Source organism: Zonotrichia albicollis, chromosome 10 (assembly GCF_047830755.1).
Source record: "Zonotrichia albicollis isolate bZonAlb1 chromosome 10, bZonAlb1.hap1, whole genome shotgun sequence".
NCBI classification, from domain to species: Eukaryota; Metazoa; Chordata; class Aves; order Passeriformes; family Passerellidae; genus Zonotrichia; species Zonotrichia albicollis.
The window spans coordinates 603,132-628,405 of NC_133828.1; the positions used below are offsets into that span (position 1 = coordinate 603,132).

Sequence of the window (25,274 nt, forward strand, 5' to 3'; positions counted from 1 at the left end):
CATTGCCATGAATGTTTCTAATATTCCTTGATTATGAGAAGATGAAACTTAAACCTTTGTCTATATTTAGAAGGCAACTTGCTGCATCATATTTACTGCAAACCATTCATTCAATTTCATATTGCAGATTAGTTTTTCAGTATAAATTATAAATAGAGCTGGCATCTTTATTTCTTTATTTTCTGGTGTGACAGACTCCTGAGTGTGAGCACAGGGTCAGCCCAGAAACAGCATAATCCCAGTGTTGCAGCTGAGTTTAATGGGAAAATGCTGCAGAGCCTGCCCTGAGCTAAGGCAGTGATGTCTTCTGGACTGAGTCTTGGTGTGCTTGTGCTAAAATTACAATTCTGTGAATATTTGTGCTTTTTATTTTGGTATCTCCTTTGGGGTAACTCGTTATTTTTAAAACTCACTTGGACACCTCACAGCCAGCTATTCCTGTGGGGATATTCCCTGGATATTCCAGTGGGGAGACCAGCATTGCTCTGCTGTGGGGAACAAACTGGCAGTGAGACAATTCCCAGAAAGGCATCATCCCAAACCTAGGCAGTTGATTTTTTTTTTTTCCCTTGCCTTTTAAAGCCGATCTACAAGATAAAAAAAAATTGCACCACTGAATTTGAGATTATAGTTGTTATATTTTATAAATACCGAGATGTTAATGAAAAAGAAAGTTTAAAGGGAACAGATATTGGTTTTTGAAATAGGGGGCACAGATTTTTAGGCTGAGACTTGTGGTTGTTTCCATGTCCGTGATGTCTCAGGGTGGAGACTAAGTAGAAGTCTATAGAAGTCTGGGCTACCTCAGTGCAACGGTAAGTCGGGGCCTTTAGTGATACAGTGAGGCCAGAAGGAGGATTTTTGGGGGGAGTTTCACAAAATATTGGAGCATGGAGAACATGCAGGGCAGTTAAAGGGTGTTTCACACAGCTGCTCATGCCAGGAGAGCTCTGCAGACCCCTTGGCTGGTCACAAATACGGATTAATTTTCATATTATTCACTTGCGTTTTGTCTTTACTCCTTCCGGGAAGATCGCTGCGGACAGGAGTGACCCTAGCAGGACAGTCCTTTACGGCGGCTGGAGGCAGGAGCGAGGAGTCTGCAGCTCTGTTCCACAGCCTGAGCTTGCTGCCAGCGCACATGGTGTCAGGGCGGTCCCGGCCGCACCGCGGTGTCCGCTGGCTCCGGGCAGCCCGGGCCCGCAGCTCTCCCGTTCCGGAGCGGGCTCCGTGGGCCGGGCCGGGCCCCGTGCTGCCGCCGCCGCCTCAGTCCGTGCGGGTGAGCCCCAGGCGCTTGCGGATGAAGGCGGCGATCAGGCGCTGCGGCCGCTGCTGGTACTCCCACAGCACCTCGTGGGACGCCCGGATCTGGTCTCCCTCCAGCCGGTCCAGGAGGGTCACGCACACGACGGCGGCTGCGGCGGGACGGAGCGCGGTCAGCTCCCGGCCCGGCTCGGCCCCGCCGGTTCCTCACGGCCCCTCGTGCCCGGCCCTCAGGCCCGGGGCCGGGAGCCGCGGCTCCGCTGCCCGCAGACCCTCGGGGGCGGCAGCAGCACGGCCGGGACGGGGCCAGGAGGGGCGTGAAGGGAACGAGCTGTTGCTTTGTCCAGCACGCACTCAGGTCTCCTAATGCGCACTTGGGTTTTACTGAACTATGAAATTTGCTTTAGTGTTCTTTTCTAGATAAAATCATTGGCCCTCTGACACAGAGCAGGACCCTTAGAGGGGTTTAGCCCGTGTGTGTGGCTAGTGGAACCAACAAGACTCACCTTTGAGGCCACACAGTCTACACAGGGCAGCGAATGCACTGGACTCCATCTCAATATTCCTCACACCGGCCTCATACGCCCTCCTTAAGTACTCCAACTTTTTTTCACTGGAAAAAGAGCATAATGCACCATCTAATCTCCCCTGACCTGAAAAGGAAGCAGAGAACTGTCACTGTTGGCCTTGCATGGCGTCATGGAGCACAGTGGCAAAGGGCAAGTCCAGCAGTGCCCACATTCTATCTGAGGCACACAAAGTTTTCCTGTGAGCAGCTGGTTAATTCGTATTCCCCTCAGTGTTAAAGCCAGCGAGATGTGTCTCTGTGTATGGGAAAGAATGACGCAGGTTTCAACATTGATAAAAGGTGGAGTCAGCCCTCGGGTGGGAGGAACCAGCAGATGCTGTGCTCTGTGGGGACAGGCCATTGCTGCATATCAGCTGTGAAGGTCTACCAGGTTAAAACCCCAAAAATGCCAACTGGCTGCATAAGAGGTGCAACAAGCTGTGCAGAATGGGAACACTGAGGAGAGGAAACCCCTTTAATGTGGGTTTAGTTTTTCTGCAGGGGCTGCTGTGGATGGAAGCTGGGGCTGCTTGCAGAGGCATTCCTGGCGCGGGCAGCACCAGTGTGGTCAGGGAGCTGGTGCCAGGGCACTGGTGCTGCCCTGCTGCAGCTCCAGGTACCGCTGCAGGCAGGACTAACGCTGCTCAGTGAGGGCAGCCATCCCGACCCTCTCCTCTGACCCTGCGGGGGCTCTGGCTGTCCTGCTGTGTGCTCAGAGCACGCCTGTGCCCCGTGCAGCTCCTCCTCTCACACTGTCTGAAGGCCCTGGGGCAGGCAATGCTTACCTGTGGCTGGCCAGCCTGGGCCACCCTTCAGTTTATTGCTGCTCCTACTTTAATCCTCTCAAACGGCTTTTTGTTTAAATAAAATATGGACTTGAGCAATACACAGATGGCTGCATCTGCAAGCAGATCTAAAGGTTTATAAATAGTGCTCAGATTATTAATTCTTCATTTATTATGTTTCATCTACTCTGTAATCAGCATTTAATTTTGCAAAGGAAATGGTTCCAGAGTAACCAAAGTTTGTTTATGGAAATCTCACAGGCAACCTAATGTTTTCCTAGTGTTTGGTAGTCCTGTAGTGACAGTCTTGCTGCAGGGGAGCAGCTTGTGGCAAACTCAGCAAGGTGCAAGCAGTGGTACTGTGTGTTGTGAGGGTGCCTGCTGCTCTGCCTGGGCCCCCCAGCACCTTGTGGGTCTCTGCCTGCAGCCCTTCTGGGGCCTGGGTTCCCTGTACAGCTTTGTCCATGGAAGAGTGGAAAACTTGGCATTATGTGTGGTGAGGAGGGACAGACAAAGCTGGTTTTACCTTCGTAGAAGTCGTAGGTGCACATGGTGTGGCCAATGAGCGTGGGGAAGTCGGGGATGTCCCTGCTGCAGGCGAGCAGCTCCTCCGCAAGGTCCTTGTCCAGCTCGGTGCTCCGCACCACCACATCGCCCAGCACCACCTGCTCAAAACGTGGCCGGAAGGAGGAGTCCACGGCCGTGTCAGTGATCACAACAGACCCAGCCTCGATCCCTGTGGAAATGGAAGCTGAGCTTGCCAGAGCTCACAACACCTGTGTCCTGCTGCCAAACCTCAGCACAACAGGAAAATCTCAATAGATCTGTGTGTGCTTGCAGGGCTCTTCTTTTCAGCGAGTAAAGAAGATGTCAGAGAAGAATTGAAATTCATGAAGTAGCACGGATGTTCAAGTAAAAATGTACAGAATCAGCACCAGGTAAGTGATTGTGAGAATGTGCTGAGTGACAGGAGTTTAGCTGCTTCTGGTTTGCAGAGATCCTGTACCCCCTACCAGCTTGTGCAGGGATGGGCAGCACCACTGCCTCAGCCAGGAGACACGGATTCATTTGGGTCACCTCTAATCCATGTTTTCTGTTTGGAAAGTTACACATGGCTGTAGTGGAATCGAGGCCTTTGTGCACTCTGAGGATGTGCACTCTGCCAAACCAGTCGCTACAACTTCTCTGGGTTTGACCCAAAACAAAATACCGTGATGGATATTTAGAGACTTGGAAAAATGCTAAAGTTCAGAGCTGCATGACCTATTGCTGAGAGTTCTTTTTAATAATAGCTGTTTTGCTCTGAAGAAAGACCATGAATTGCTTACCTAAGCCCCCAGAAGTACCGATGCGTATAATAGTAACGTCCCGGCATTTTGCGTGGTGCAGCAGTTTGATCAGCTCATGAAGCATAATGGAAATGGAAGGGATGCCCATTCCATGCTGTTGGAAGGAGAGAAAAGAGAAACATCAGTCCACAAGGCTGCAGCAGGTGACAGGTACATGACTGCAACAAGTTCAGGGTTAGGCTGTGGCCTCTTCTGCTGATGATGCCAACAAGCAATTTTTTTGAGGGGGAAGAGACACCTTGGGGTCTTTTTAGTCTGTCCAGGTGAGGTGTCTAACCTCTTCTCCCCTCGATGCTTTAAAGGTTCTTCAAGTTAGTAGAGCTGGTGTTCATCCCTGGGGACCCTGTGTGGGCACACAGATGGTGCCTGTCCTTCAAGGAGGGTCCACGAACACATCCCAACATCTGAATGCCCCCAGACCTTCCCCCTGCATTGCCTGTCCTTACACCATGTGCTGACTCGCACTTTGTTGTGTCCTGCTTGTGCTCTGGGAGTGGTGAATTACAGCAAGAACAACCTGAGCCTTCACTTCTCCATGTGCCTTCCAGCCTGTCCTCACCCCACACTGGAGCATCTCTGCAACATTTCTGGGCACAGTGGACAATGGAAGGGTTTGTGTCCCTTGCTGAGGACAGGGTCAGGTGTTTGCTGCGTGCCTTGCAGGCTGCCTGTCCCTCTTCCTGGCTGACATTCCCGCCCTGCTGCCCTTCTGTCCACAGCCCCTGCCTGGCTACCGTTCCCACTGCTGGCCCCAGCTTGTTCCCGTCCTCCACGGACAGTGCTGCCCCACTCCCATCTCTGCTGCTGCTCCCAGGGCGGGCAGAAGTTCTGCAGGCCTGGAGCTGCTGGGGCTTCTGCTGCATCTGCCCAGTGCTTGTTGCTTGGTCATCTGCCTTCTGCTCCATTGCTAGACCAACATCCTTTTCTTAGCTTTACTTTTAAGTACAAAAAGTGTGTGGTGCTGTGGAGTTTGGTTTTTCCTCTTGAAAGTGCCTCACATTTTTTTGGTTTTGCTATCATCTTCAAAAACCTGAAGGAAGCATGTATGGAAGCACCATTGACTAAGGTACACAACCTGTTTTTGTGTTGCTTTGTCTCCTTTCTCTTTGCTGTGAGAGTAATGCTCTGTTTGCCTAGTATCATGTTTTAAATATGAAATCTTTTTGCATGTTGTTATTCTGGAACATCAGCCTGGCTTATTCGCCGATGCCTAAAAAATTAATTCTCATTGTAAATATTCAGAGCTGGAATCTGTGTTCCTGCCCCTGTATGTTTGAGCTCAGTTGTGTTTCTAAGCAACTTGCAGAAATGTGATGTTGGCAGCAGCTCTGCATCATGCTTCTCAGGGCAGCCATGTGCTCTGCCCCGTGTCCCCTTCTGCACTGGCCAAAGCTGGTGCATGGCCACAAGCTCAGTGGGTTTGCTTCTTGCTGCTGCCAGGCTGGGGAACAGCAAATCTTGTGGCAGTTCTCCCCCTTGGATCCTCTCAGACTGATTCCCTTGGTCAGGATTCGTTTGGTTTTTTCAGAGGGACGAAACACGAGCTCTGTTGTGTGAGTGATTCCATCTGCTGTGAATCACACTTCAGACTAATCTTGTGCCTGAAGAAGTGGTGTCAGGACCAAACTTTTAGGTGTGAGTGCTCCCCAGCACAGCCTGTGTTTGCTTTTTCCTTTGTTCAGTGCCAAAAGTCCTGCTCTAGAAGAATAATTAATAATAAGGCCAGCTTTTTCTTTTAGAGCTGGTATCAGTAATGCTCCCAGCAGCGTTTCATAGTTATGTGTGGTGAGAAGTGGTTTTGCCTCCCAAACTGAGCAGAGCAGATGATGTGCATGTCTGTTGTTGCTGCGGCCCTTTCCAAATGGAGAGTGCAGGTGCTGGGGGATGCTGTTCAAACAGGAGCAGCCTTGCCATGGCTGAGGTTGCGCTGGTGGCAGTGGCTGAACAGCGGAAGGAGGAAAAGGCTCTGCCGGTGGGTCTGGGGGAGGCGAGGGCGTGTGCGGGAGAGGCCACGCCAGCCCCGTCCCTGCGCGGGGCAGAGCTCCCTGTGCCAGCAGCAGCCCCGAGAGCACGCACAACTCACGCTGATGGAGAGCACGGGCCCTGCCCGGTACATGGCGTAGCGGTCCGAGCCCGCGCAGATGTCGGCCACGTCCTCGCCGGCAGCCGCCAGCCCCAGCTCCCGCTGCATGAACTGCGCGAACGCCCGCATCCTGTTGGGGCTGCCGCCCACGCACACAAACTGCAAGGAAACACCATGAGGAGTCGGTGCTTGACTAGAACAGGTACCCCCGGTCAGCCCGAGTGTGGCTGTGCCACGCACATCTTCCCAGGGAAAGCAGTGGGATGGCGCTTCCTCGCCATCAGTCAAGGGACATTGGAACACCTGAGCGTCATGAAACCCAGGTTTTCACTCTGGCAGGGTGGCAGCTACCCTGGGTCTGGGCAGCCATACAGCTGCACGTACTTGGCTATCAGTCCTGGGCAAGAAAATCTAAAATAATTTCACAAATTTGAGCTGGTAGTATCACCACTGATAGCAAAGCAAACCCAGATGTTGGAGGAACTCATTGGTTAATTTATTCTATGAACAATGCTGACTGCAATTAGTGAGCACTGCTGATGGCACAGAGGCCATGAAGTCAGGGAGTAAAAAGGACAAATTTTAAATATTAAAGGAAAATGTGCTCGCTGAGGGTAGGAGGAGGGTGAGAGTGCAGCTGCCAGGGCAGTGCTGATCCTGCTGCCAGGGTGCAGGGCACAGGAGCCCACGCTGTGCTGTGCAAGGCCGCTCTGGCCCTGGGCACCGAGGCTCTTCCCCCACACAACCAGGGAAAGACTGGTTTGAAATTAAAGAGGATGCCATCGTGACAAGTCAGTTTTGACAGCAGGTCTCAGCCAAAACTGATACGACATTCTCTTTCCCTTGTCTCCAGTAGATGATGATCAAGATTCTTTTGACAAATGCCTCTTCTGTCTGTCCTCCAACATGGGGCCAATATTAAATCAGGTTTTACAGAGCTACAGGTTCTTAAAAAGATAATTTTCTGTTGTGGTTTCTGCCCAAAACAACCAAGGACAGACAAACTCCTTGCCCAGGCTGGTTTGGCTGCAGAGTCCCTTAGCTGAGTAGCCAGACCCCACCCCACAGGAGCTTTGGCAGCAGTGGGGCCCAGCATGGGCTGGCAGCACCATGGGATGCACAGCTGCAGAGCCTGTGCAGGGGGAGCAGCTGCCTTGCTTTTCGACCTGCTCTTTACCTTTATGTCCCCAAACATTGCTGGCAAGTTGTGCGTCTTCGTTCCCAAGTCCAAGTGGTACAGGACATCCTCCTCCATCAGGTCCAGATGTGGGTTTTTAACAAGGACAAGCCCATTCCTGCAGGGAGACAACAAGGAGATCGATTGGGGCACCAGGCAGTGCCCACAGGGAGGGGGACAGGCAGAAGTGGGGCACAGGGCAGCCTGGAAGTTCCACAGCCCTGGTGTTGGACAAGGGATGACACAGGGACAAGGGACAAGCCAGCTGTGTGTGTGTTTGGACCAGCTGTCTTTCTGCTCCAGGTAACCTCTTTGACATGTCTGTTATTACATCTATGTATTTGGCAAAAAATATGTCTCAGTATTTATCGATTTTTTTCAATGGCTACCTTAGCTCTTTCCTTCACAGGGTTTTGCCAGCAATGCCCAGGGGTGATCTACTGTGCTATTTTCTATATGAAAGTTTATTAAGCTCTTAGCAAATCAGGATTTCACACTTGTCCCAAATAACTGCCTGGCAGGGTGAGTGCAGACACTGCAGGCAGCCAGAGTCCAGCTTGCTGTTCTTTTCCACCTGCTGTAAGAGATGGGAAGCAACTAACAGTGCAGGTTACTCTTATAAATGAGGCTTAAATGAAACCTAGAGAACATTTTTCTTCTCTTATTAAAACAGATTCAGATGTTCCCGTTACTCACCCTGAATAACTTGTTGTTTCGGTCATAGCGGCTCCGCCAGAATCAGCTGAAGGCGATACCCTGCCTGTGAAAAGGTAAGGAAAACACTGCCTGTGTTCTCAGCTGTCGAGGTTTAGAGTCAGAAGAGGTTTCTAGGGGCTCTCCAGGGGGTTAAATACCTCCTGTGCTTTGTGCAGCTCCCAAGGTCAACAGTGGCCAGGCCCTGCCGCCCACTCCTGCCTGCCAAGGTTCCTCCCGGGCTGGCATGGTTCCTCCCAGACCGGCTTTTTGGGCAGGTGCGTCACCAATAACCTTGACTGGTGGCCCTGGGGCCGGGGCCAGTGACCTGCTGGCCCTCTGGTGACGTTGTGCCCTCTGGCCGGTGGGAAGGGCACCGGGCACGTGGCTGCACATGTGCACCCTGGGGAGATGGTACGTCCGATGGATGTTGCTATGCTCCCACCTCGGGCTGTGTTTCCTTGACCCTGGGGACTGAAGGACATTGACAGCCTGGCCACTGCTGCTGGCCTGGACACTTCTGCCAGCTGAGCCATTCTCTGGCCCCAGTAGGTACAAATCCAAAACGTCCCTGCATTTGTCTGGGGTGCTGTAGCCAACCTCCAGCCCTGCTCAGAACAGCTTCTGGACCACCAGGCTGGCCTGGCAGGGCTAATTTCACCCTCAGCAATGCCCAGACAGCACTCAGTGTTGGCTCTCATGGTCCACCCATGTCTCAGCCCAGGAGCCTGTCAGAACAGTGCTCTGTGTGCCAGGGAGAGCCTTGCACAGCTCCCCGGGACAGGGCAGCCCAGGGCAGCCAGAGTGCTTGGGGACTGTGGGACGAGCGTGTGATGCTCCTGCAGGGGCAGGAGGAGACTGGAGATACTGGTCCTGCTTCCTGTCCCAACGAACAGGAGACACTGCCCTGGAAGATGTTTCAGGCAGCTGCTGGAGGGGCACAACCTGGCATTTGCTGTTGGCCTCTGGGAATTGTCAATGGAAGCTCTGATAATTAGAGAAGGTATAGGTAATTATTGGGTGAAAGCACATTGTGTGGGGCTCACTTGCACCCTGCATTCAGGCAGTGATGTGCTCCTGCTTTTCTAATGGGGAGGGACAGAAATTGTTGTAACTAAGGAAGACTTTCCCTGAGCAAATGCCCATTTTGCTACCCAAATTTACTTTAAATTGCAAAACCCTGGATAAAAATAAGCCAACACTGCAAGCCAGTGGCCTGGGAACATGCAAATTGGGTGCCTTGCCCAAGATAGGGTCAGGATAGCTCTGAGAAGGGGAAAGAGCTGAGCTCTCAGGGATATTTCAGGCTTGCTGGAGTCATACCAAGGCAGACTGGAAGGATTTCTCTGCTCTGATGAAGTTCTCCCTCCTTGGATGCTGTTCACATATGCCTGCCAAAAATGACTTATTACTGATGCTCCATAGCACTCCTGAAGAAGGAGGATCTGGAGACTCTTCTCCCTTTCAAAAAGCACCAGATTTCTGTGAGGGGCACAGAAAAAGTTTCCTCGGGGCTGCAGGCACCTTCTGCCTGCTGAAGTCGCTTGGTGTGATTGCTGTGGTTTCAGGGACACAGCACATTGTGCAGTGGGCTCCATGCAGGGCTTCCAGTCGTGTCCAGTGAGAGTTACCTGATCTGGGAAACCAGCAGAAGGTTTGCTGCTGTTTGCCAGAGGTGGCTGGTAGTGCTCTGGGGGAGTGGGGTCAGGCTGAGGCTTCCTGTGGATTCTCCTCCTTCTCTGGTCCTATTTGGTTGGAGGAACACGAGGCCGTGGCCCTGCACCCACCTCCAGCAGGGCCGGGCAGGGCTTTCATCAGGGGTGAAAGGGCTCAGCAGAATGGTGGATGGGTGTGTGGACAGATGGACAGACAGCTGGACACCTGAGTGACTCTGTGGCAGGGCATGAGTGTTCCCACGTGCTGCCTGGGCTGGTAAAGGCAGTGCTTCCATGTCTCCCCTTTCTCTGCCTCCCTTCCATGCAGAGTATTTCTGGGAAAACCCAGAAGGGTCCACACCTGCATGGTTCAAACCATCCCATGATAAAACAATTTTCCCAAGCACACGGACAAATTCTGAAGTATTTTCTTATGAGAAATAGTGTTGCAGCACAACCAGCTGGGATATCCCTGCCTGGTGGTCAGCAAAGCCCTGCCCTGCCCTGCTGCAGCCGCTGCCCCTGGTGTGCTCAGTCCCAGGCAGGGACCTCCCCTGAGCTGGCAAAAGGGGCTGGATTTTGGAGGGTGTTCCTGCTGAGTGAGCAGGGACAGAGTCCCCTGGAGCCACAGCTCTATCTGGAATGTCAGGATGAGAACTGGTGGGCAAGCAATGTTCCTATGGTGTTTGTCCCTGCTGTGCCCAAGGTAAAAGGAGCCAGGGTGTTCTGTTTAAGTAAACATGATTGCACCAAGGGAAATTGTTGGATTGTGCTTTTGACTTCCTAGAAGTGACGTTGAAGAGAAGGGACAGCAGCCATCACCATGGCCTGTCATGGCATCATCAGGGCCTGTCTGGCTCAGGTCAGCTCCCTGCCTGGCCAGTATGAGCAGTCCCTCACCTTTGGTTCCTGTGTCTGTGATTATTTTTCCCAGGGTTGTTCTTCTTTGGGAGGCTTTCAGTAAATCCCAAACTGAAGCGTGGCTGTTCTTTTTCTACCTCTCCTGCTTTGCATGCCAGAGGCTGCAGAACAGAATGGAATGGAATAGAATAACATGAATAGAATAGAGTAGAATAGAATAGAATGGAATAGAATAACATGAATAGAATAGAATAGAATAGAATAGAATAGAATAGAATAGAATAGAATAGAATAGAATAATGGACTAGGATAGAATAAAATACTAAAATTAAATGCTTTCAGTTGAAAGAGACCTGCAGTGCTGATCTAGCTCAGCTGCCTGCCTGTTTCTCTTCCTGTGGGGAGGTGGGGATGGTGAGAAGCAAAGAGCACTGCCCCAAGTGAGTGTTTGTTTGTGCCTGATTCAGAGCTAAATCCAGCCTCTCCAAGTGCCAGGCAATGGAGCTGTTACCATATGTGCTAGAGGATGACAAATAAAGCACGATGAAGTATACGGCGGAATAACATATGGCAGTGTAGACAGGCTCTCGGCAAGGGAAGAGATGGGGAGAGCCAGCGCTCCCCGCGCCCATCCGACACCTCTTGTCATGTTAAATGCTATTTTAGAACAGACAGCGATGGCAGCCTGTGCGCGGCAGGGAGCTCGCACCCGCCGTGTCCTGCCAGGCTCTGCAGCCTCGCTCCCTCCGCGCCCCGGCAGCTCCCGCTCCGCTCGGCTCGGCTCGGCTCTGCCTTCCCTCCCGCCGTGCTGCTGCTGGTGCTGCTGCTGGATGAGGTATTCCAGCAGCCCGGAGCCCAGCCCTGTCTGTCTGTGGCCGCCGGGTCGGGCTGGCCAGGGGGAGCAGGTGGTGCCCGTCGCGGGAGTGAGCTCCTCCACCGCCGGCAGGGCATGTGGGCCTGTGCTCATACAGCCACACAGCTCTACTGCAATAGCAGGGAGCCATTGGCATGTGGGCCTGTGCTCATACAGCCACACAGCTCTGCTGCAATAGCAGGGAGCCATTGGCATGTGGGTCTGTGCTCATACAGCCACACAGCTCTGCTGCAATAGCAGGGAGCCATTGGCATGTGGGCCTGTGCTCGTACAGCCACATAGGTCTGCTGCATTAGCAGGGAGCTGGGGAACATTCACAGTCCGGTCCGAGGCACGTCCTGTGCATTCCTGTAGCGAATGTGTGGCATGAGTGCTGGCAGTCGGCATCAGAGAGCAGCAGAAGCACCGCGAATGTTTTACCTGACAGGAGGAAGGCCATGTGCCAGCAGCACAAAGATTTCCTTACCCAGCCTGTTCTGTGGAGCCAGGAAAGCAAAATGTGGATTTTTATCAGCAGTTTGCTCTGGCTCCATGTTTTGCCTTGTTTATTATTGGTATAAAGCTGCTCTTGGCATTGGGAGCAGACACTAAAACACTCCCCAAAGGAACCAGGCTCCACAAACCCTCGGGGCATGGGACTAACTGCAGCTTGTCAGGACATGTTTCCCCTGAGGGGAAGCACTACCGCAAAGCCATTTATTTCAGGCAGAAATCAGCTGCCTGACCTGCGTCGCTATTCAGGATTTATTCAGGAGCTGCTGATCTCCCAGTCCCTTGTCACTCCACAGGAGGGGCTGAGAGTGCTGCTGCTCCCCTGCAGGAATGTTCCTTAGAGTTGAGGACAAGTCACTCTTCCCACCATTCCCTCTCTGCAGCCTTGCCATGGCAGGTGGGATTCACCCTGGGAACAGGCAGGGATTTGCCTGCCCTGCCCCAGGACAGCTGGGGGGCTGTGCCCGTGCTCTGGGCGTCCTGCCCTGCTGGGCTGCCCAGGAGGTGAGGACACCAAGGTGTCACACATGTCTGCCCTTGCAGCCACACGTCTGCCCTTGCAGGTTCAAGGAGCACCAGGCTGGCCCCGCACACGCCTCAGGAAAAGGGTTCTGCTTAGGTTTAAACCCAGTTTCTGGCTGGCATTGGTGCTGTCTTGCTGCTGACTTGCTGCAGGAGCAGGGGTCCTGTCCCAGCTCTGCCTGGCTCCACATGGATTGCTGCTGCCCATCCTGGACAGACACCTTCCCTGGCCCCACATGGATCCACTTCAGCAGGAAATGTTGCTTCTGGCATCTTGCTTCTCCCAAGGCTGAGTTCCTTTCGTGCCTGCAGGCAGGATGAAATTGGTGAGAAGGAAGATGAACAGTGGGGCAGTTTGGCACCAGGGACCTCTCATGTGCTCTGGGGTAGGTTCCCCCTTGCCTTCCTCCATGCTGCCTTTTGTTCCCATCACACTGCAGGGGTGGGTGAGCTGCTCCAACCCTTCCCACCCCACAGGGATGGGTGAGCCCCTGCCTGCTGGGAGTAGCCACAGAGGTTTGTGTAAATGCCCAGATGGCTGTGACAGAGCAGGGCTGTGGCTCCAGAGACCGGCTATGGTGGGAGCAGACATGGAGTCAGAACCTGCAGCCTCTCTGCTTGCTCCCTTCCTGCCCAGTGCTTCTCTGCTCTCCAGATGGTGCCTGGGTTTTTTCTTCCTTTTTCTTTTATTTTTCTTGCACGGGTATTTTTATCCTTTTGTCTTTCACTCTTTGGGCTTGTGGGTGCCTGTTGCAGCCGCTGGTGCCTGTGGGTGCAGGCAGGAGGGAGGGCTGGGAGGAGATTTCGGCCACAATAAGGCAAATGAGGCAAGGCCTGAGCACAGTTCATGAAGCCATGCTGCTTGTCAAGCCAAATCACGTCTCAGAAACAGGACAAGGAACAATTTCCTATCAGGAAACATGTGGAGGCTTGGGTGGCTGAGCCCCAGCACTGTGCCCCCCAAGCTGCCCTCCTTGCCGTGTGCCCCACACGGATGGAGTGCCCACAGCTGTGCAGGGCTGGAGCATGCAGGACGTGGTCCTCAGCCCTGGCACTGTGGTGTGTCGGTGGCAGCTGCTGCATCACCTCACGTGCTGGGTTTGCCAGGACCTGAGCCCGCTGAGCACGGCTGTTCAGACACTGTCCTGCACTCCATAGGGGATTAGGGGCTTCCATGCAAGGGCAAACTTACACTGGCCCCACTATTTCAAAATGAAGCATCCAGACCCTACTTTATCCAACTTTATTGTGATGGAAACAGCTAAAGGGAAGAAAGAGGAGGCACTTAATTCTGCTGGTGCTAGCTCTGCATTTCAGTGCCCTGTGAAGATACATAGAAGACCCCAGCAAAACCATCCCTGCTTTTCCTCCCTCTTCCCTGCACCCAGGTAAACCAAGAAGGCTTGAAGTCTGTTATTTTTTCCCCTTTTTCAAATGATTCCTTTCCTTTTCCCTGTGATTATCATATTTTTTGTCCCCGTGTCCTTTCTTCTCCTCCAGGAAGGCTGGAGAGGGAGAGTTTGCTCTGCACCTCTCCCTGACCTGCTGTCATGCTCTGCCAGCATGGGAGACTGAGCCTCCAGGCACTGGGCCAGCACAGGGCAGGCAGAGACCATGGGGCTGCAGACAGGGGGGAGAAGCATGATAGGGGTTAAAAATAATTGCATGAAAATCAAAGTGGTCTTTTGCAGCCTTCAAGACAGATCCCTGCCTTTCTCTGCAGCTCTGAGAACCAAGGACCTTGATGCAAGTATGGGATCTGGCGCCTCCATGCTTCACCAAGGTTTTTGAGGTTTAAAACCACCGTGCTCAGGCGTGCACACGGTGGGGCAGGGCTGCGTGGGATGGCACGGCTGGCTGTGCTGCCAGAGGAGATGCTCAGCAGGAGCCTCTCTCTGCTGGGCCCCCTCGCTGGGCTGAGGCTCCTGTGGGTGCCCAGCTCCTTCCTTAGCCTGCGAGGGGTGGCACTGCCTCACTGCTCGATGCCACAGCTGTTCTAGCTACGCTGCATTTCTGATATGCTATAATAATGTGCATTTTCCTTGTGTGGAAAGGTCAGGATCAGAAGCAAAGCCCTGCAGTGCAAGGCAGGCCTCTTCAGCATCCTGCATGGGAATGCAAAACCACTTCATGTCAGCAGTGTTTGCACTGGTCTGCGGAGTGTAGGAAGAGATATTCTAAAATACCTTAATTGTGATTTAAATTACGGGCACAGCGCATTAATCCCTGTCAGATCTGGAGCACATAAACCTCTGCCCATCTGCAGTGGGATGTGCAGTGCTGCACGTGGGGCCGGGCAGGGATCCCCTGCAGCTCCCAGGCCCCTCCTGGTGCCGGGAGGCTCCGGGTGGATGTCTGTCCGTGTGTCCCAGAGCCGGGCACTCGGAGTGGAGGCAGCTGCTGCCACCCCATCCCTGCTGCCACCCCATCCCTGCTGCCACCCCATCCCTGCTGCCACCCCATCCCTGCTGCCGCCCCATCCCTGCTGCCACCCCATCCCTGCTGCCCAGCCCCAGCGCTGACGGGCAGCAGTTCCTGCAGTGCCTGCCTGAGTGCCCAGCGAAAAGCGATGGCTAAGGAGAGAATTAATGACGGATTCTGCATCCCGATTACCGGGAGTTAATTTTCAGAGAATATTTCCAGGCGCCTTTGCGCATCCCCGGCTCGAGACTGGAAGGAAGGAGACAGGTGCCACCTTGTGTGGAAACGTTTCTCCATGCAGCGGGCACAGTCAGAATTCCTTCCCCTTTTCTGTTTGGTGGCGTCATTGCAAACTCCTCCCAGAGGCAGAGCGCCGGCAGCCCTCGAGCAGCCCCTGCCCGCTGTGCAGAGGCGCGCAGCGGCTGGAGCCTCGCAGGGCGGAGGGCGCTGCTCGCTCAGTTACAGCCAGCGAAACCCCAGGGAACACGAGGGGCGGCCAGAGGCTGCACACGTGCGCTGGCACCCTGAGAGCCCCGGCGTCCTGGGCTGGTCCCAGTGTGGGCAGCAGGGGAGGGGGGATTCTGCACCCCTGCCCCTGTGCTCACAGGGTGAGAGCCCACTGCAGAGCAGCCCCAGCGCTGGGCACAGCACAGGATGGACATGGAGCTGCAGGAGAGAGCGCAGAGGAGCCAAGAGCTGCTCCAGGGCTGGAGCCCCTCTGCTCCGGGGCCAGGCTGGCAGAGCTGGGAATGTTCCCCTGGAGAAGGGAAGGCTCCAGGCAGAGCTCAGAGCCCCTGGCAGGGCCCAAATGGGCTTCAAGAGAGCTGGGGACAAACTTTTAGCAGTGCCTGTTGTGATAGGACAAGGTGTAAACTAAAAGAGGAGAAAGAGAGATTCAGATTAGAGATTAGGAAGAAGTTCTTGGCTGTGAGGGTGGCGAGGCCCTGGCACAGGGTGCCCAGAGAAGCTGTGGCTGCCCCATTCCTGGAAATGTGTACACAGACATGTCCCTGCTTCCCATGCCCTCAGCCAGCTCTCCCTGTGCTCTGGAGCTGAGCTGTGGCAGCAGCACCCTGCTGTGTGCCACACCACATTCCAGCCATAGCTTACCCCACAGGAGAGCTGCGCTCCCAGACAGGACCTGCAGGCCAGCAGCCAGCTGGATCGCACTGGGCTCACCCGGGGAGGAGGGCACGAGCCAGGCTGCACCTTCAGCTGTGCCAGTCTCAGAAAAGCTGAAGAAATCTGGGCCCTCCCAAAGTGTTTATTTAAATACAACAGTGCATCTCATGGCACACTGACTGTGCTGGGCTGTCTGCCCTCTGATACACTGCTGCGTTATTTCGGTCACTTCCAGTATGGACAGACATTCTCCCCCTGTCCCTTTCCAGCTGTCCAGAAGCATCACAGTGAGCAGTCTTCAGTTCCCTGTCCCCAGTCAGACGATGAAATACTTGTCTTCCCTTAATCAGCCTCTTAATTGCTACTGGAGAGGAAAATAAACTTGATGCCTGGCTTTAGGAGAACAAAATGCTGAGAACCGTGCTCACTACGGCTGCTGCCCTCAGCCTGTCCTCCCTATCAGCTGCTCAGGCCCTGTCCCTTGCTGCTCTGACCGCACTCCTTGGGCTGTGGAGGCATCAGTCCTGGTCTGTGCTGGAAGGTGTCAGGCTGAGACCATGCATCCAGTGCCTCCTTCCTGGATCTGCAGCTCATTCTTGTCCCCTGTGTCTGCTCTCAGGATGGAAAAGCACATGCCAAGGCTGCTCCAAAGTACTCAGTATGGTTTTCCAGCTGAGAACCTGGCCACTGTCTCCAAGCAGAAGCAGCCTGTCACAGAGAGGTGCAGGTGATGAGACCCTCCTGACCCCACATGAGATGGGGAGTCTTGAGAGACAAGTGGAAGATGAAGATGCTGGTGGCTGAGATGGCTGCTGGCCCCTGCTTTGCTCCTGCAGAGGTGAGGTCCCCCTTGGTTCAACCTCAGGGAGTGAGATCTGAAGACTGGCTCAAAAATCTGCAGGTTAAAAAATGGGATTTTTTTCTGTATTGTCTGACTGAGCCTTTGGTGTCAGCATCTCAGGCTGCTTGCTGTGGCCCTGAGGGTCAGAAGCATCTCTTGTTCTGCACAGTCCCTGAGGTGTCCAGAGTGTCCAGGACCTATGGCTTTGGAATGACCCTAAGCCACTGGGGCCAGGCTGGGAGCCACAGCTGTCCTTCTGCTGTGCCCTGGTGCAGGTGGATCAAACCAGCTCCATGAGGTTACCCTGGCAAAGGGCAGATAGAACAGGAGCAGGAGGAAGAGAGTCCTTGGTAACCGCTGAAGGTGCTTTAGGCTTCCTCACAAGCCAGGAACATCTTTATTGGATAGCTGTGGGCCTGGGGCTTTCTGCTCCCGAGGCCCCTCGCATTCTCCCTGCTGGGAGCAGGAGCCCCCCGGCATCGCAGCTCCGAGGAGGCGGCGAGGGACGGGCCCCGTGCGGGCACGGTGCGCTGTGCCTGCTCGCCACCTGTCCCCTCGGGCCGGTTCTGTGGGCTGGCAGCCGGGGCTGTGGAGGCAGCGGCAGGAGCACAGGCGGGACCGAACCGGGCACTCGGAACCACCCTCAGCTGCTGCCGGTGGCTGGAGCCGTGCCGGGCTGGTGGCTGAGCCCTGTCCTTCTCTCTCCTCCTCTCCACCACATGGGCCAGTCCGACAAACTCTCCCCGGCCCTTGGTGTGCCGGCACTCGGGGTGCAGCCGGCGCCGGAGCGCTCCCGGAGCCCAGCGGGATGTGCCGCTGCCGCTGCCGGCCGCCCCCGAGCTCCTGCTCGCCCGCTGCCGCCAAGCCGGGGACGGCCCCGAACGAGCCAGGAAAGGCTTTGGGAGCCTGCAGCTGGGGCTGGCAAGGGGACACGAACAACATGTGTTACAAGCCCTGGAACTTAAATATTTTGCTGCTATAAATGTTAGCAACGAGAGCTCTCGTTACATTTAAATGCCAGATGACAGAAGCAGAGGCCAAAAAAAGCTCCTTCCCAGCCAAGCAGAAGGAGAGGGGGCGAGCGCGCCGCCGGGGCCGGCGGGACACAGGGCTGGCGCTGGGACACCCACTGTGGGCAGCAGAGGGCACGGGGCAGCCTGGCTGCCGTGCCCCCATGGAAAAGGGACTGCTGGTGCAGTGCTCAGCGTGATGGGCACGCACCGGGCAGGGCAGCCAGAGGGGCACCGAGCTGGGGCAGAGAGCACCCAAGGGAGTCACCAGGCCCCAGGTCCGCCACGGTGGCGCAGGGCACAGCCCCTCCGATCCCGCGTTGGGCGTGTGACACGGAAATGAGCGTGCCGGCACTTCCACCCCGATCCCCCGCGCCCGGTGACTCCGGGGACAGAGCTCCCATGGGCAGAGCTTCGGCCTGCAAAGGCTCCCCCCCTCAGCTGAGGAATAGTTTTCATCGTTTATGTTTCAGCGTAATTTCAATAAATTCCAGTTGGCTGTTCCTGAATAACACCCAGAGCAGAAATGAACTGCGCAGCCTTGTGAAGTGAATCTTTGCAATTAGAGAACTCGAGCACTTTTTGGTGGGTGTTTTGCTGAAAACAAAGCACTGCATGTGATGGGCTTGGAAAGCACAGGACTAATTACCAGTGCTATTTTAAAAAATGGCATGAAAATGAGTTATGCTGCTAATGCTCAGATGCAAGAACATGGTCTGCTTAATTTAATAATACTGTGTAATTTGTGTAAAACCAAATTGGTAGCAATTATACATTATTGTTAATTACTTGGAGCTGTGCTGAATTGCACCTGGCTCCCCAATGCCCCCAAGTCCATGGGGTTTGTGATGTAAAGATGCACACGAGGTAAGGACCTGAAAAAGGAGAACTGTGGAAGGTGTTTGGGCTGAGGCCCTTTCTGGAGCTGTTGGGACAGCAGGCATGTCCCGGTGCTGCCCTCACGCCCCGGAGTGCCCTGGGGAGCCGGTGGGAGCTGTTGGACAGCAGGCATGTCCCGGTGCTGCCCTCACACCCCGGAGTGTCCCGGGCAGTCGGTGGGAGCTGTTGGACAGCAGGCATGTCCCGGTGCTGCCCTCACGCCCCGGAGTGCCCTGGGGAGCCGGTGGGAGCCGTGGAGCTGTTGGACAGCAGGCATGTCCCCGTGCTGCCCTCACGGCCCGGAGTGCCCTGGGGAGCCGGTGGGAGCCGTGCAGGCCGTGGAGCGGCTGGGACAGCAGGCATGTCCCGGTGCTGCCCTCACGCCCCGGAGTGCCCTGGGCAGTCGGTGGGAGCCGTGCAGGCCGTGGAGCGGCTGGGACAGCAGGCATGTGCCGGTGCTGCCCTCACACCCCGAGTGTCCCGGGCAGTCGGTGGGAGCTGTTGGACAGCAGGCGTGTCCCGGTGCTGCCCTCACGCCCCGGAGTGCCCTGGGCAGTCGGTGGGAGCCGTGCAGGCCGTGGAGCGGCTGGGACAGGCCTCACCGGCTGCTCCGGCAGCCCCGGCGCGGCTCCGTCTGTGACTCACACGCCTGACTCACAGACGCCTGATGAAATACATGCACTCCCAGTCACATTCATCACAGCTAAATATTAGAACAAGCTCTTTGATTTCAAACCCGAGTGCTTCCTGGGGTTTTCTCAGCAGCTGTGCTTGGGCCAGTTGCTGCGCTGGGGGGGGCGGTGATGCAACTTCTCTACGCTGCAACTGCCAGGTTTGCTTGTTTGCATGCATATATACAGATATATATTTAGAAATTTCCTCAAGGCAGAAGAAAATAATTCATGACAAGCAGCAGCTTGGAAGGTCACCTGGATTATTATTTCTATACCACAGCTCACCTCAAGCATATAAGGAAAGTCTTTATGTGCTGATGTTAATAATGCTAAAGAGTTAAAAACCTCAGCAGCTCTGAAGGCAATTATCAGGCTGGCTTTGTCATGCACAGCCTCATTTTGTGTGCTGCAGCTAAATTGTATTTTACTGTGTATTTTAGAAGGAATAACAGTGTTTGTTAGAGGTGTTTTTTTGCCGTTGGGCTCAGTCTGTCCCCAGGTGTGGTGCTGCTGGCTGGGCCGGACCCCAGCTCTGCCTCTGTTGGTCTGGGGCAGTGCTCACTGCTCAGCAGAGCTGGAAAGGCAGGCCAGAGCAGGATGGTTTTACCAAATGAGGGGCCTGGACTGGAGTCCAGCAGCCCCCTCTTTGAAACATTTCCTCCACGGCATCTTTCAGCTGTGTGAGCTGTTTCTACACTCCCAGAGCATTGCAAAGTGGTCTGATTTGAAATCCCAGCTGCTCCAGAGAGAGGCAGAATTTATGAAGAACCAAGGCAGTTCAAGTTACCATGGAAATTGTTTCAAAACAAAGAAGCCTGATTTTGCTATTCTTGCTGTCTTGGGAGGGTTTTCTGTGTGGAAGGATGACAGGGTGAACCTGCCCCACAGCTCAAGGTGTGCTCTGTGTGCGCTGTGTTCTGGGGCCCACAGACTTCTGAAGACCACGGTATTTGCATAACATTAATGTGTTTATTCTGGTGTCTGTGGGTGGCAATTTGTGCCCACAGTGCTCCTTTCACATGGACATGCCATTATTACACCCAATTAATGCAAACACTGTCCAGGAAGAAGTTCCAGACTGTTCCCCAGCATGGAAAAAGCACACGAGGTTCTCCTGCTGGGAACTGGAAGACCCCAAGTTTAGCCACACTCTGCTCCTTGCAAAGCTGTGCAAAGTCAGCTGTGAATGAATACCCCCATCAGATCCACTCCCCCTTTCCTTGGGGGACTGAAAAATACCTGACAAGCCAGATGCTTTACCACCCTCACTGTGCCAGCACAGCACCTGAGGCACAGAGACAGCCCTGTGATCCTCCTCACATCTCAGAACTGGCACTTGTGACTCTGAGATGGCACTGCCAGCCACTAACCCAAACACTTTGTCATGATATCCCTCTCAGACTGCAGCCCTGGTTTTCTCTCCAAATAACATTATTACAGATAAAATTCTACTTACAGCTGGATTTTCCTATCAACAATCATGTTACCTATAAAAAAGATAATTGAAAAACCCTGCAGTGTTTGTAAAGCAAATTTATTTGTAAGGATGCTTATGATGATAAATAAGAAGTGGCATTCAAAGGAACAGAAAAATAGCCCTGTTTATAGATGATGCTGAGATTTCTTCAGTAACTTAATTATTCCCTCTGCTTCACTATTAATTAGAAGTCAGTGGCATGTAAACTGTACGTGATCCAGCTACAGGAGGCTGTGGGCAGGAGCTGCCTAATTCCAGTTCCCAGCACTGGTTCCCCTCGTGGCTGTGAATGAGCACTTAGCAACAGCTGTCCCTTGGTGAGCCATGCGTGGGTTACTCAATGACAGGTTCCAAAATTCATATTCTTCTACCAGATGTAAAGCAGAAACTTTTCCATGCAAAGTGCTCCTAACCCATGCGGCTCCTCGTGTCTCCTGGGAGCCCCGCAGGCTTTAGTGAGGGGTGGCTCTCAGCCCAGCAGTGTCACCCTTTCCTGGGAGCTCGGATAACCACACGGGCTACCACTGTCTAAAGTGCTCCAGGCTGCAAATAAGCAGGTGGGTGTTCAGAAGTGTTGGCTGCCAACACCACCTGTGGGGCCTCGAGGGAAACTTGGCACTTCTGGAAATGTAGCTGTTTGGTTAAATTTTGAAAGGCTGTATTAGATACCCAATCTTTAGTCTTCTCTTTTGGAAAATGGTCCTCGTTAGAACTGTATTTTCTCCGGAGAAACACCTACACTTGAGCTACTTGAATGTCACATTCAGCTACTTGGCAGTACACTGTGGAAAATCACTGGCCTTGTGCTGCTGAGCCAAATGTAGACCTATTTGTATTTTTAAGGGAATTAGTATTCTTTTCTCTGTTTAAAACATTCCTATTACTCATAGTGAGTCAAATCCTGGCCCTGTTTGGAGGGCTGTGCATAAATGGGCTGTATGCACAAAGGAGCTTCATTGGGAGCACTTTCCAAACCTTCTGTCCACCTGCCTTTTCCCAAGGGAATGAGCATTCGCCTCCTGCCCTGGCACCATGCTGTGCCAGCCTGACTGTGCCATGTCTCCAGGGCTCCTGTTCCACCCCTCTGAGCTCCTCACCTGCTGTCTTGCAGATGTTCATTCTGCTGCTTGGGAAGCGCCGCCTGTGTGGAGGAAAAGCACAGCCGTGTCCTTGTGACACGGGAGCAGAATCACACTGAGTCAGGTGTGAAAAGACCTCTGAGATCACTGAGTCTGACCTGTGCCCAATGCCCACCTTGTCACTCTGACCAGAGCACTGAGTGCCACATCCAGCTGCGCCTGTAGCACCTCCAGGGATGGCACTCCACACCTCCCTGGGCAGCCCCTGCCAGCATCTGAAAGACTTTGGAGCGCTCTCTCCTAAGGAGACCCGTGCCTGGGCCTCCCAGCTGCACGAGGGGGGCTCAGGCAGTCTCGGGGCTCGCTGCCATCCCTGGCACAGCGCCTGTGCTGTCCCTGTGCAGCCCCCGGGGCCCGGCCAGGAGGAGGCCAGTGCTGGCTGCTGTGGGTGCTGCAGCCTGCAGCCTCATGAGCATGCAGCAGTGTGCAGGAACATGGCCTGGCCTGGGGCACAGGCAGGCTGAGGCTCGGCACCGTGACCCGGAGGGAACCTAACAGCTGAGAGAATGGGGCCACCCGGTCTGACCGCTGGGCTGTGGGGCTTCCCAGAGACTCCCAGAGCCTCCCCAGAGCGTCCCAGAGCCTCCCAGTTTCTCCCGGGGCTCTGGCATCCCCCACGGCCCTGGGGAGGCACAGAGCAGTGCTGGGGCACACACCCTGGGCCACGGGGCTGGGTAGAACGCACGTGGAGCATCAGGTCAATCGTATTTGTGAATTTCTCATGTGAATTTCTCACTCGGTCTGTTCTGTCAATGGTATTTGTGAATTTCTCATGTGAATTTCTCACTCGGTCTGTTCAGGATCGTTTGGACTTATTTAAAATGTAGGGTGTCATGTCCTTGATCCATCACGTCATAATGTAAGAGCTGCTGTGCCCCGAGCTCAGGAGCGGCACCAGTGACCCCGTGGGCTCTGCAGGCCCGGCCCAGCCGGGACCCAGGCCCTGAGGGCCGCCCACCGTCCCGGGATGCTTCTGTGCCTCGTTCCGCTGCTCGGGACCGGCTTTCCGTTACCCGAGCCCGAACCGGAGCCGAAACCCGAAACGGAACCCGAGCCCGAGCCCGAGCCCGAGCCCGAGCCCGAGCCCAAACCTGACGCCAGCCAGAGCCCGCGCCCGCCGTGTCCCCGCGGCGCCGGCAGGGGGCGCTGGCCGGGGCGGCGGGCGGATGTGACGCTCGGCCATTGCCGGTGCGGGCGCTGCCCCGCCCGCGCTCCTTTGTCAGCGGAGCCGCCGCCGCCCGCGGCCGCCCCCGGCCCCGCCGGCCCGAGCGGGGCAGCGCCGCAGCACGGCCCGCGCCGCCAGCTTCCTACGGCTCCGTCCCGCCCCGTCGCGCCGGCCCAGCGGGTGAGTCCGTGCTGCCGGAGCCGGTCGGTTCCGCCGCCGGGAGGGTTGGCGGGGGCGGCGCCGCGGGGTCCCGGTCCGGGCGGGGGGCGCACAAAGGCCCCGCGGCGCCGCGGCCGCGCTCGGGGGGCGCAGCATGGCCGCGGTGCCGCGCGGCGGGCAGCGCCGCGGCTCCCCTTCTCCCTGCTCCCATCAGCGTGCGGTGTTTTGGCCGGGCACAGCTAATTTCCCTGGCCGAGGCCGCCGTGCCGTGCGGCTGGGGGAGCTCCCCGGGTGGGCGGCGCGGAGCGCGGCGAGCTCCCCGTGGGTGTGCTGCCGCTGCCCGCGGCGCTGCGCTGGAAGCCCGAGCTCTGATGGGCATAGCAGAGGGACGGGCCAAAGTCCCTGGTGCCGGTCATTGCTAAAGGGGCTGCTGCCGCGGCCAGAGCCGCCGGAGCGGGTCCTGAGCCCGGAGCTGCCCTGGGTTCCGCAGGCAGGAGGGGCCGGCTCCTGCGGGACTCTGCCTGCACGGGAGCACGGCCCGGGGCACACAGCGCTCTCAGCCCGCCCTGGGCTCCGGGGACGGGAGGGACACGAGGGGCCGGCTCCTGCCGGGACTGTGCCTGCACGGGGGCACGGCCCGGGGCACACGGCGCTCTCAGCCCGCTCAGTGTGCGTGCTGACCTGGCGGCCCTGAACCCACATGCTGCTCTGTGAAACCTGGGCCGTGAATCTAGGAGGGCAGGCTGCCCAGGCAGTCCTTCCAACTCTGTCTACTAAAAGCGTTAAAAGAACTTCAGTTTCTCGCAGTACTTTTACATGAACTGAAATGAAGCCACTTGGTTTTCCATTAATTGAGAGAGCAGCTCAGCTTCGTCAGTTTCTCCAAGAGCTAGGGTTCATGTAGGTGTGCTGGAGGCATCAGTGCCTCAGGATGGTGTTACTGATGGGCACTTCCAGGTTCTGGACTGAGCTGCAGAACTAGCACGTTTGTACAAAACAGTGTTTTACAACCATGCATTGAGTTCTCAGAAGAGAACAGATTCTTTTTCCAAATCTCGTGTGTTTTTATGGTCTGCATTGAAGCCCAGCTTCTCCTTGAAGAAGACTCCTGTGGCTATAGCAGTTAGCTGTGGGCAATGACAAGTCTATTTTTAAACTTTCACTTTTCTTTTGTTTCCTGTAATACGATCTTTGCTGTGATCCTTATACTCATCTTCAGAGGGATGGTGGCGACCTGGAATGCAGCAGGCACTTTGCAAATACTCTCGGAGCCCTGTCCTTGAAGGGCTGGAGCTGTTTGAAGAGTGCTGGGTGCCTTGCAATTGAAATGGGAATGCTGGAGGAGTCCTGGCTGTGGAGAGCTCTCAAGTGCACGGCTGGGCCCTTTGATGGCCGAAACCCTTTTTTTTTTGGAGGAGGAGGTGTTAGAGATCTGTTTTGAGGGAACAAAAAGTTCCTGTATGCCCTGTGCTCTCCCCAGGAGGTGTTAAGTGTGTGCAGTGGTTTCAGAGGTTTGCCTTCCCTCGGGATTTGTTTGCTGGGATAAGACCTGCATTCCTCTGTTTCAGGGGCCTTGTGTGCTCCTTGCCCAGTGGCACAGGGCTTGGGAGTGGTTCCTGACTGGAACCCTTTGCCTCTTTGTCTCCTCACACTGAGTGAGAGGTGTGTTTTGTTCTGTCTTCATTTTGGGACAAACTTTTAGTTCACACCTCAGCCTCCTCAGTTCGTAAATAATCAGCTCTTACAGGCCTAAATCATGGTTAGGACGGAATTATATCAGGTCGAGCAGTTATTTAAACAAAACAACTTGAGGGGAGAAAAAGCCCCTTTGTATGTTTTTGCTTTTAAGTCTTATAATGTGTTTCAAAGTTTCAAGCTGGGGAAGGGAAATCCTGCTGACCTGGTGCTGATATTCACTGCCCAGGAACCATTGTTAACTGTTTTTTAATTATTTATTAGGAAACAAATTTAGAAAATCATTTATTAGAAAAGTATCTTAGTTGCAGAGCTGTCAAGTTTGTTGCCTCATGTTTATATTCTGTAAAGAATAGGATGGCTGTGTTAG

The 25,274-nt window shown here is 54.7% G+C and overlaps 2 protein-coding genes across 2 annotated transcripts in view; one reads left to right on the plus strand and one right to left on the minus strand.

The window, feature by feature from the left end:
- Positions 1 to 618: 618 nt before the first annotated feature.
- UPP2 (uridine phosphorylase 2) lies at positions 619 to 8,079 on the minus strand. Its single transcript, XM_074547738.1, has 7 exons — positions 7,922 to 8,079; positions 7,226 to 7,343; positions 6,049 to 6,207; positions 3,945 to 4,059; positions 3,143 to 3,352; positions 1,770 to 1,916; positions 619 to 1,415 (listed from the first exon to the last, which is right to left on the minus strand). The coding sequence occupies exons 1-7, from the start codon at positions 7,945 to 7,947 to the stop codon at positions 1,267 to 1,269; spliced, it is 924 nt and encodes a 307-aa protein (XP_074403839.1). The 5' UTR covers positions 7,948 to 8,079; the 3' UTR covers positions 619 to 1,266.
- A 14,985-nt stretch (positions 8,080 to 23,064) lies between these two features.
- The window catches only part of ACVR1 (activin A receptor type 1), a 40,290-nt gene continuing 38,080 nt past the window's right edge, over positions 23,065 to 25,274 (plus strand). The window contains exon 1 of the mRNA XM_074547740.1: positions 23,065 to 23,230. The gene's annotated coding sequence lies outside the window, so the exon portion shown is untranslated. The remainder of the gene's footprint in view (positions 23,231 to 25,274) is intronic.

Coding starts and splice junctions, on each gene's coding strand:
- UPP2 (XM_074547738.1), bottom strand. CDS start 7,947: ATGACCGAAACAACAAGTTATTCAGG. Junction 6,208..7,225: donor CAATGTTTGGGGACATAAAG/GTAAAGAGCAGG, acceptor GTTTCCTTGCAG/TTTGTGTGCGTGGGCGGCAG. Junction 3,353..3,944: donor CGGTACTTCTGGGGGCTTAG/GTAAGCAATTCA, acceptor CCATTTCCACAG/GGATCGAGGCTGGGTCTGTT.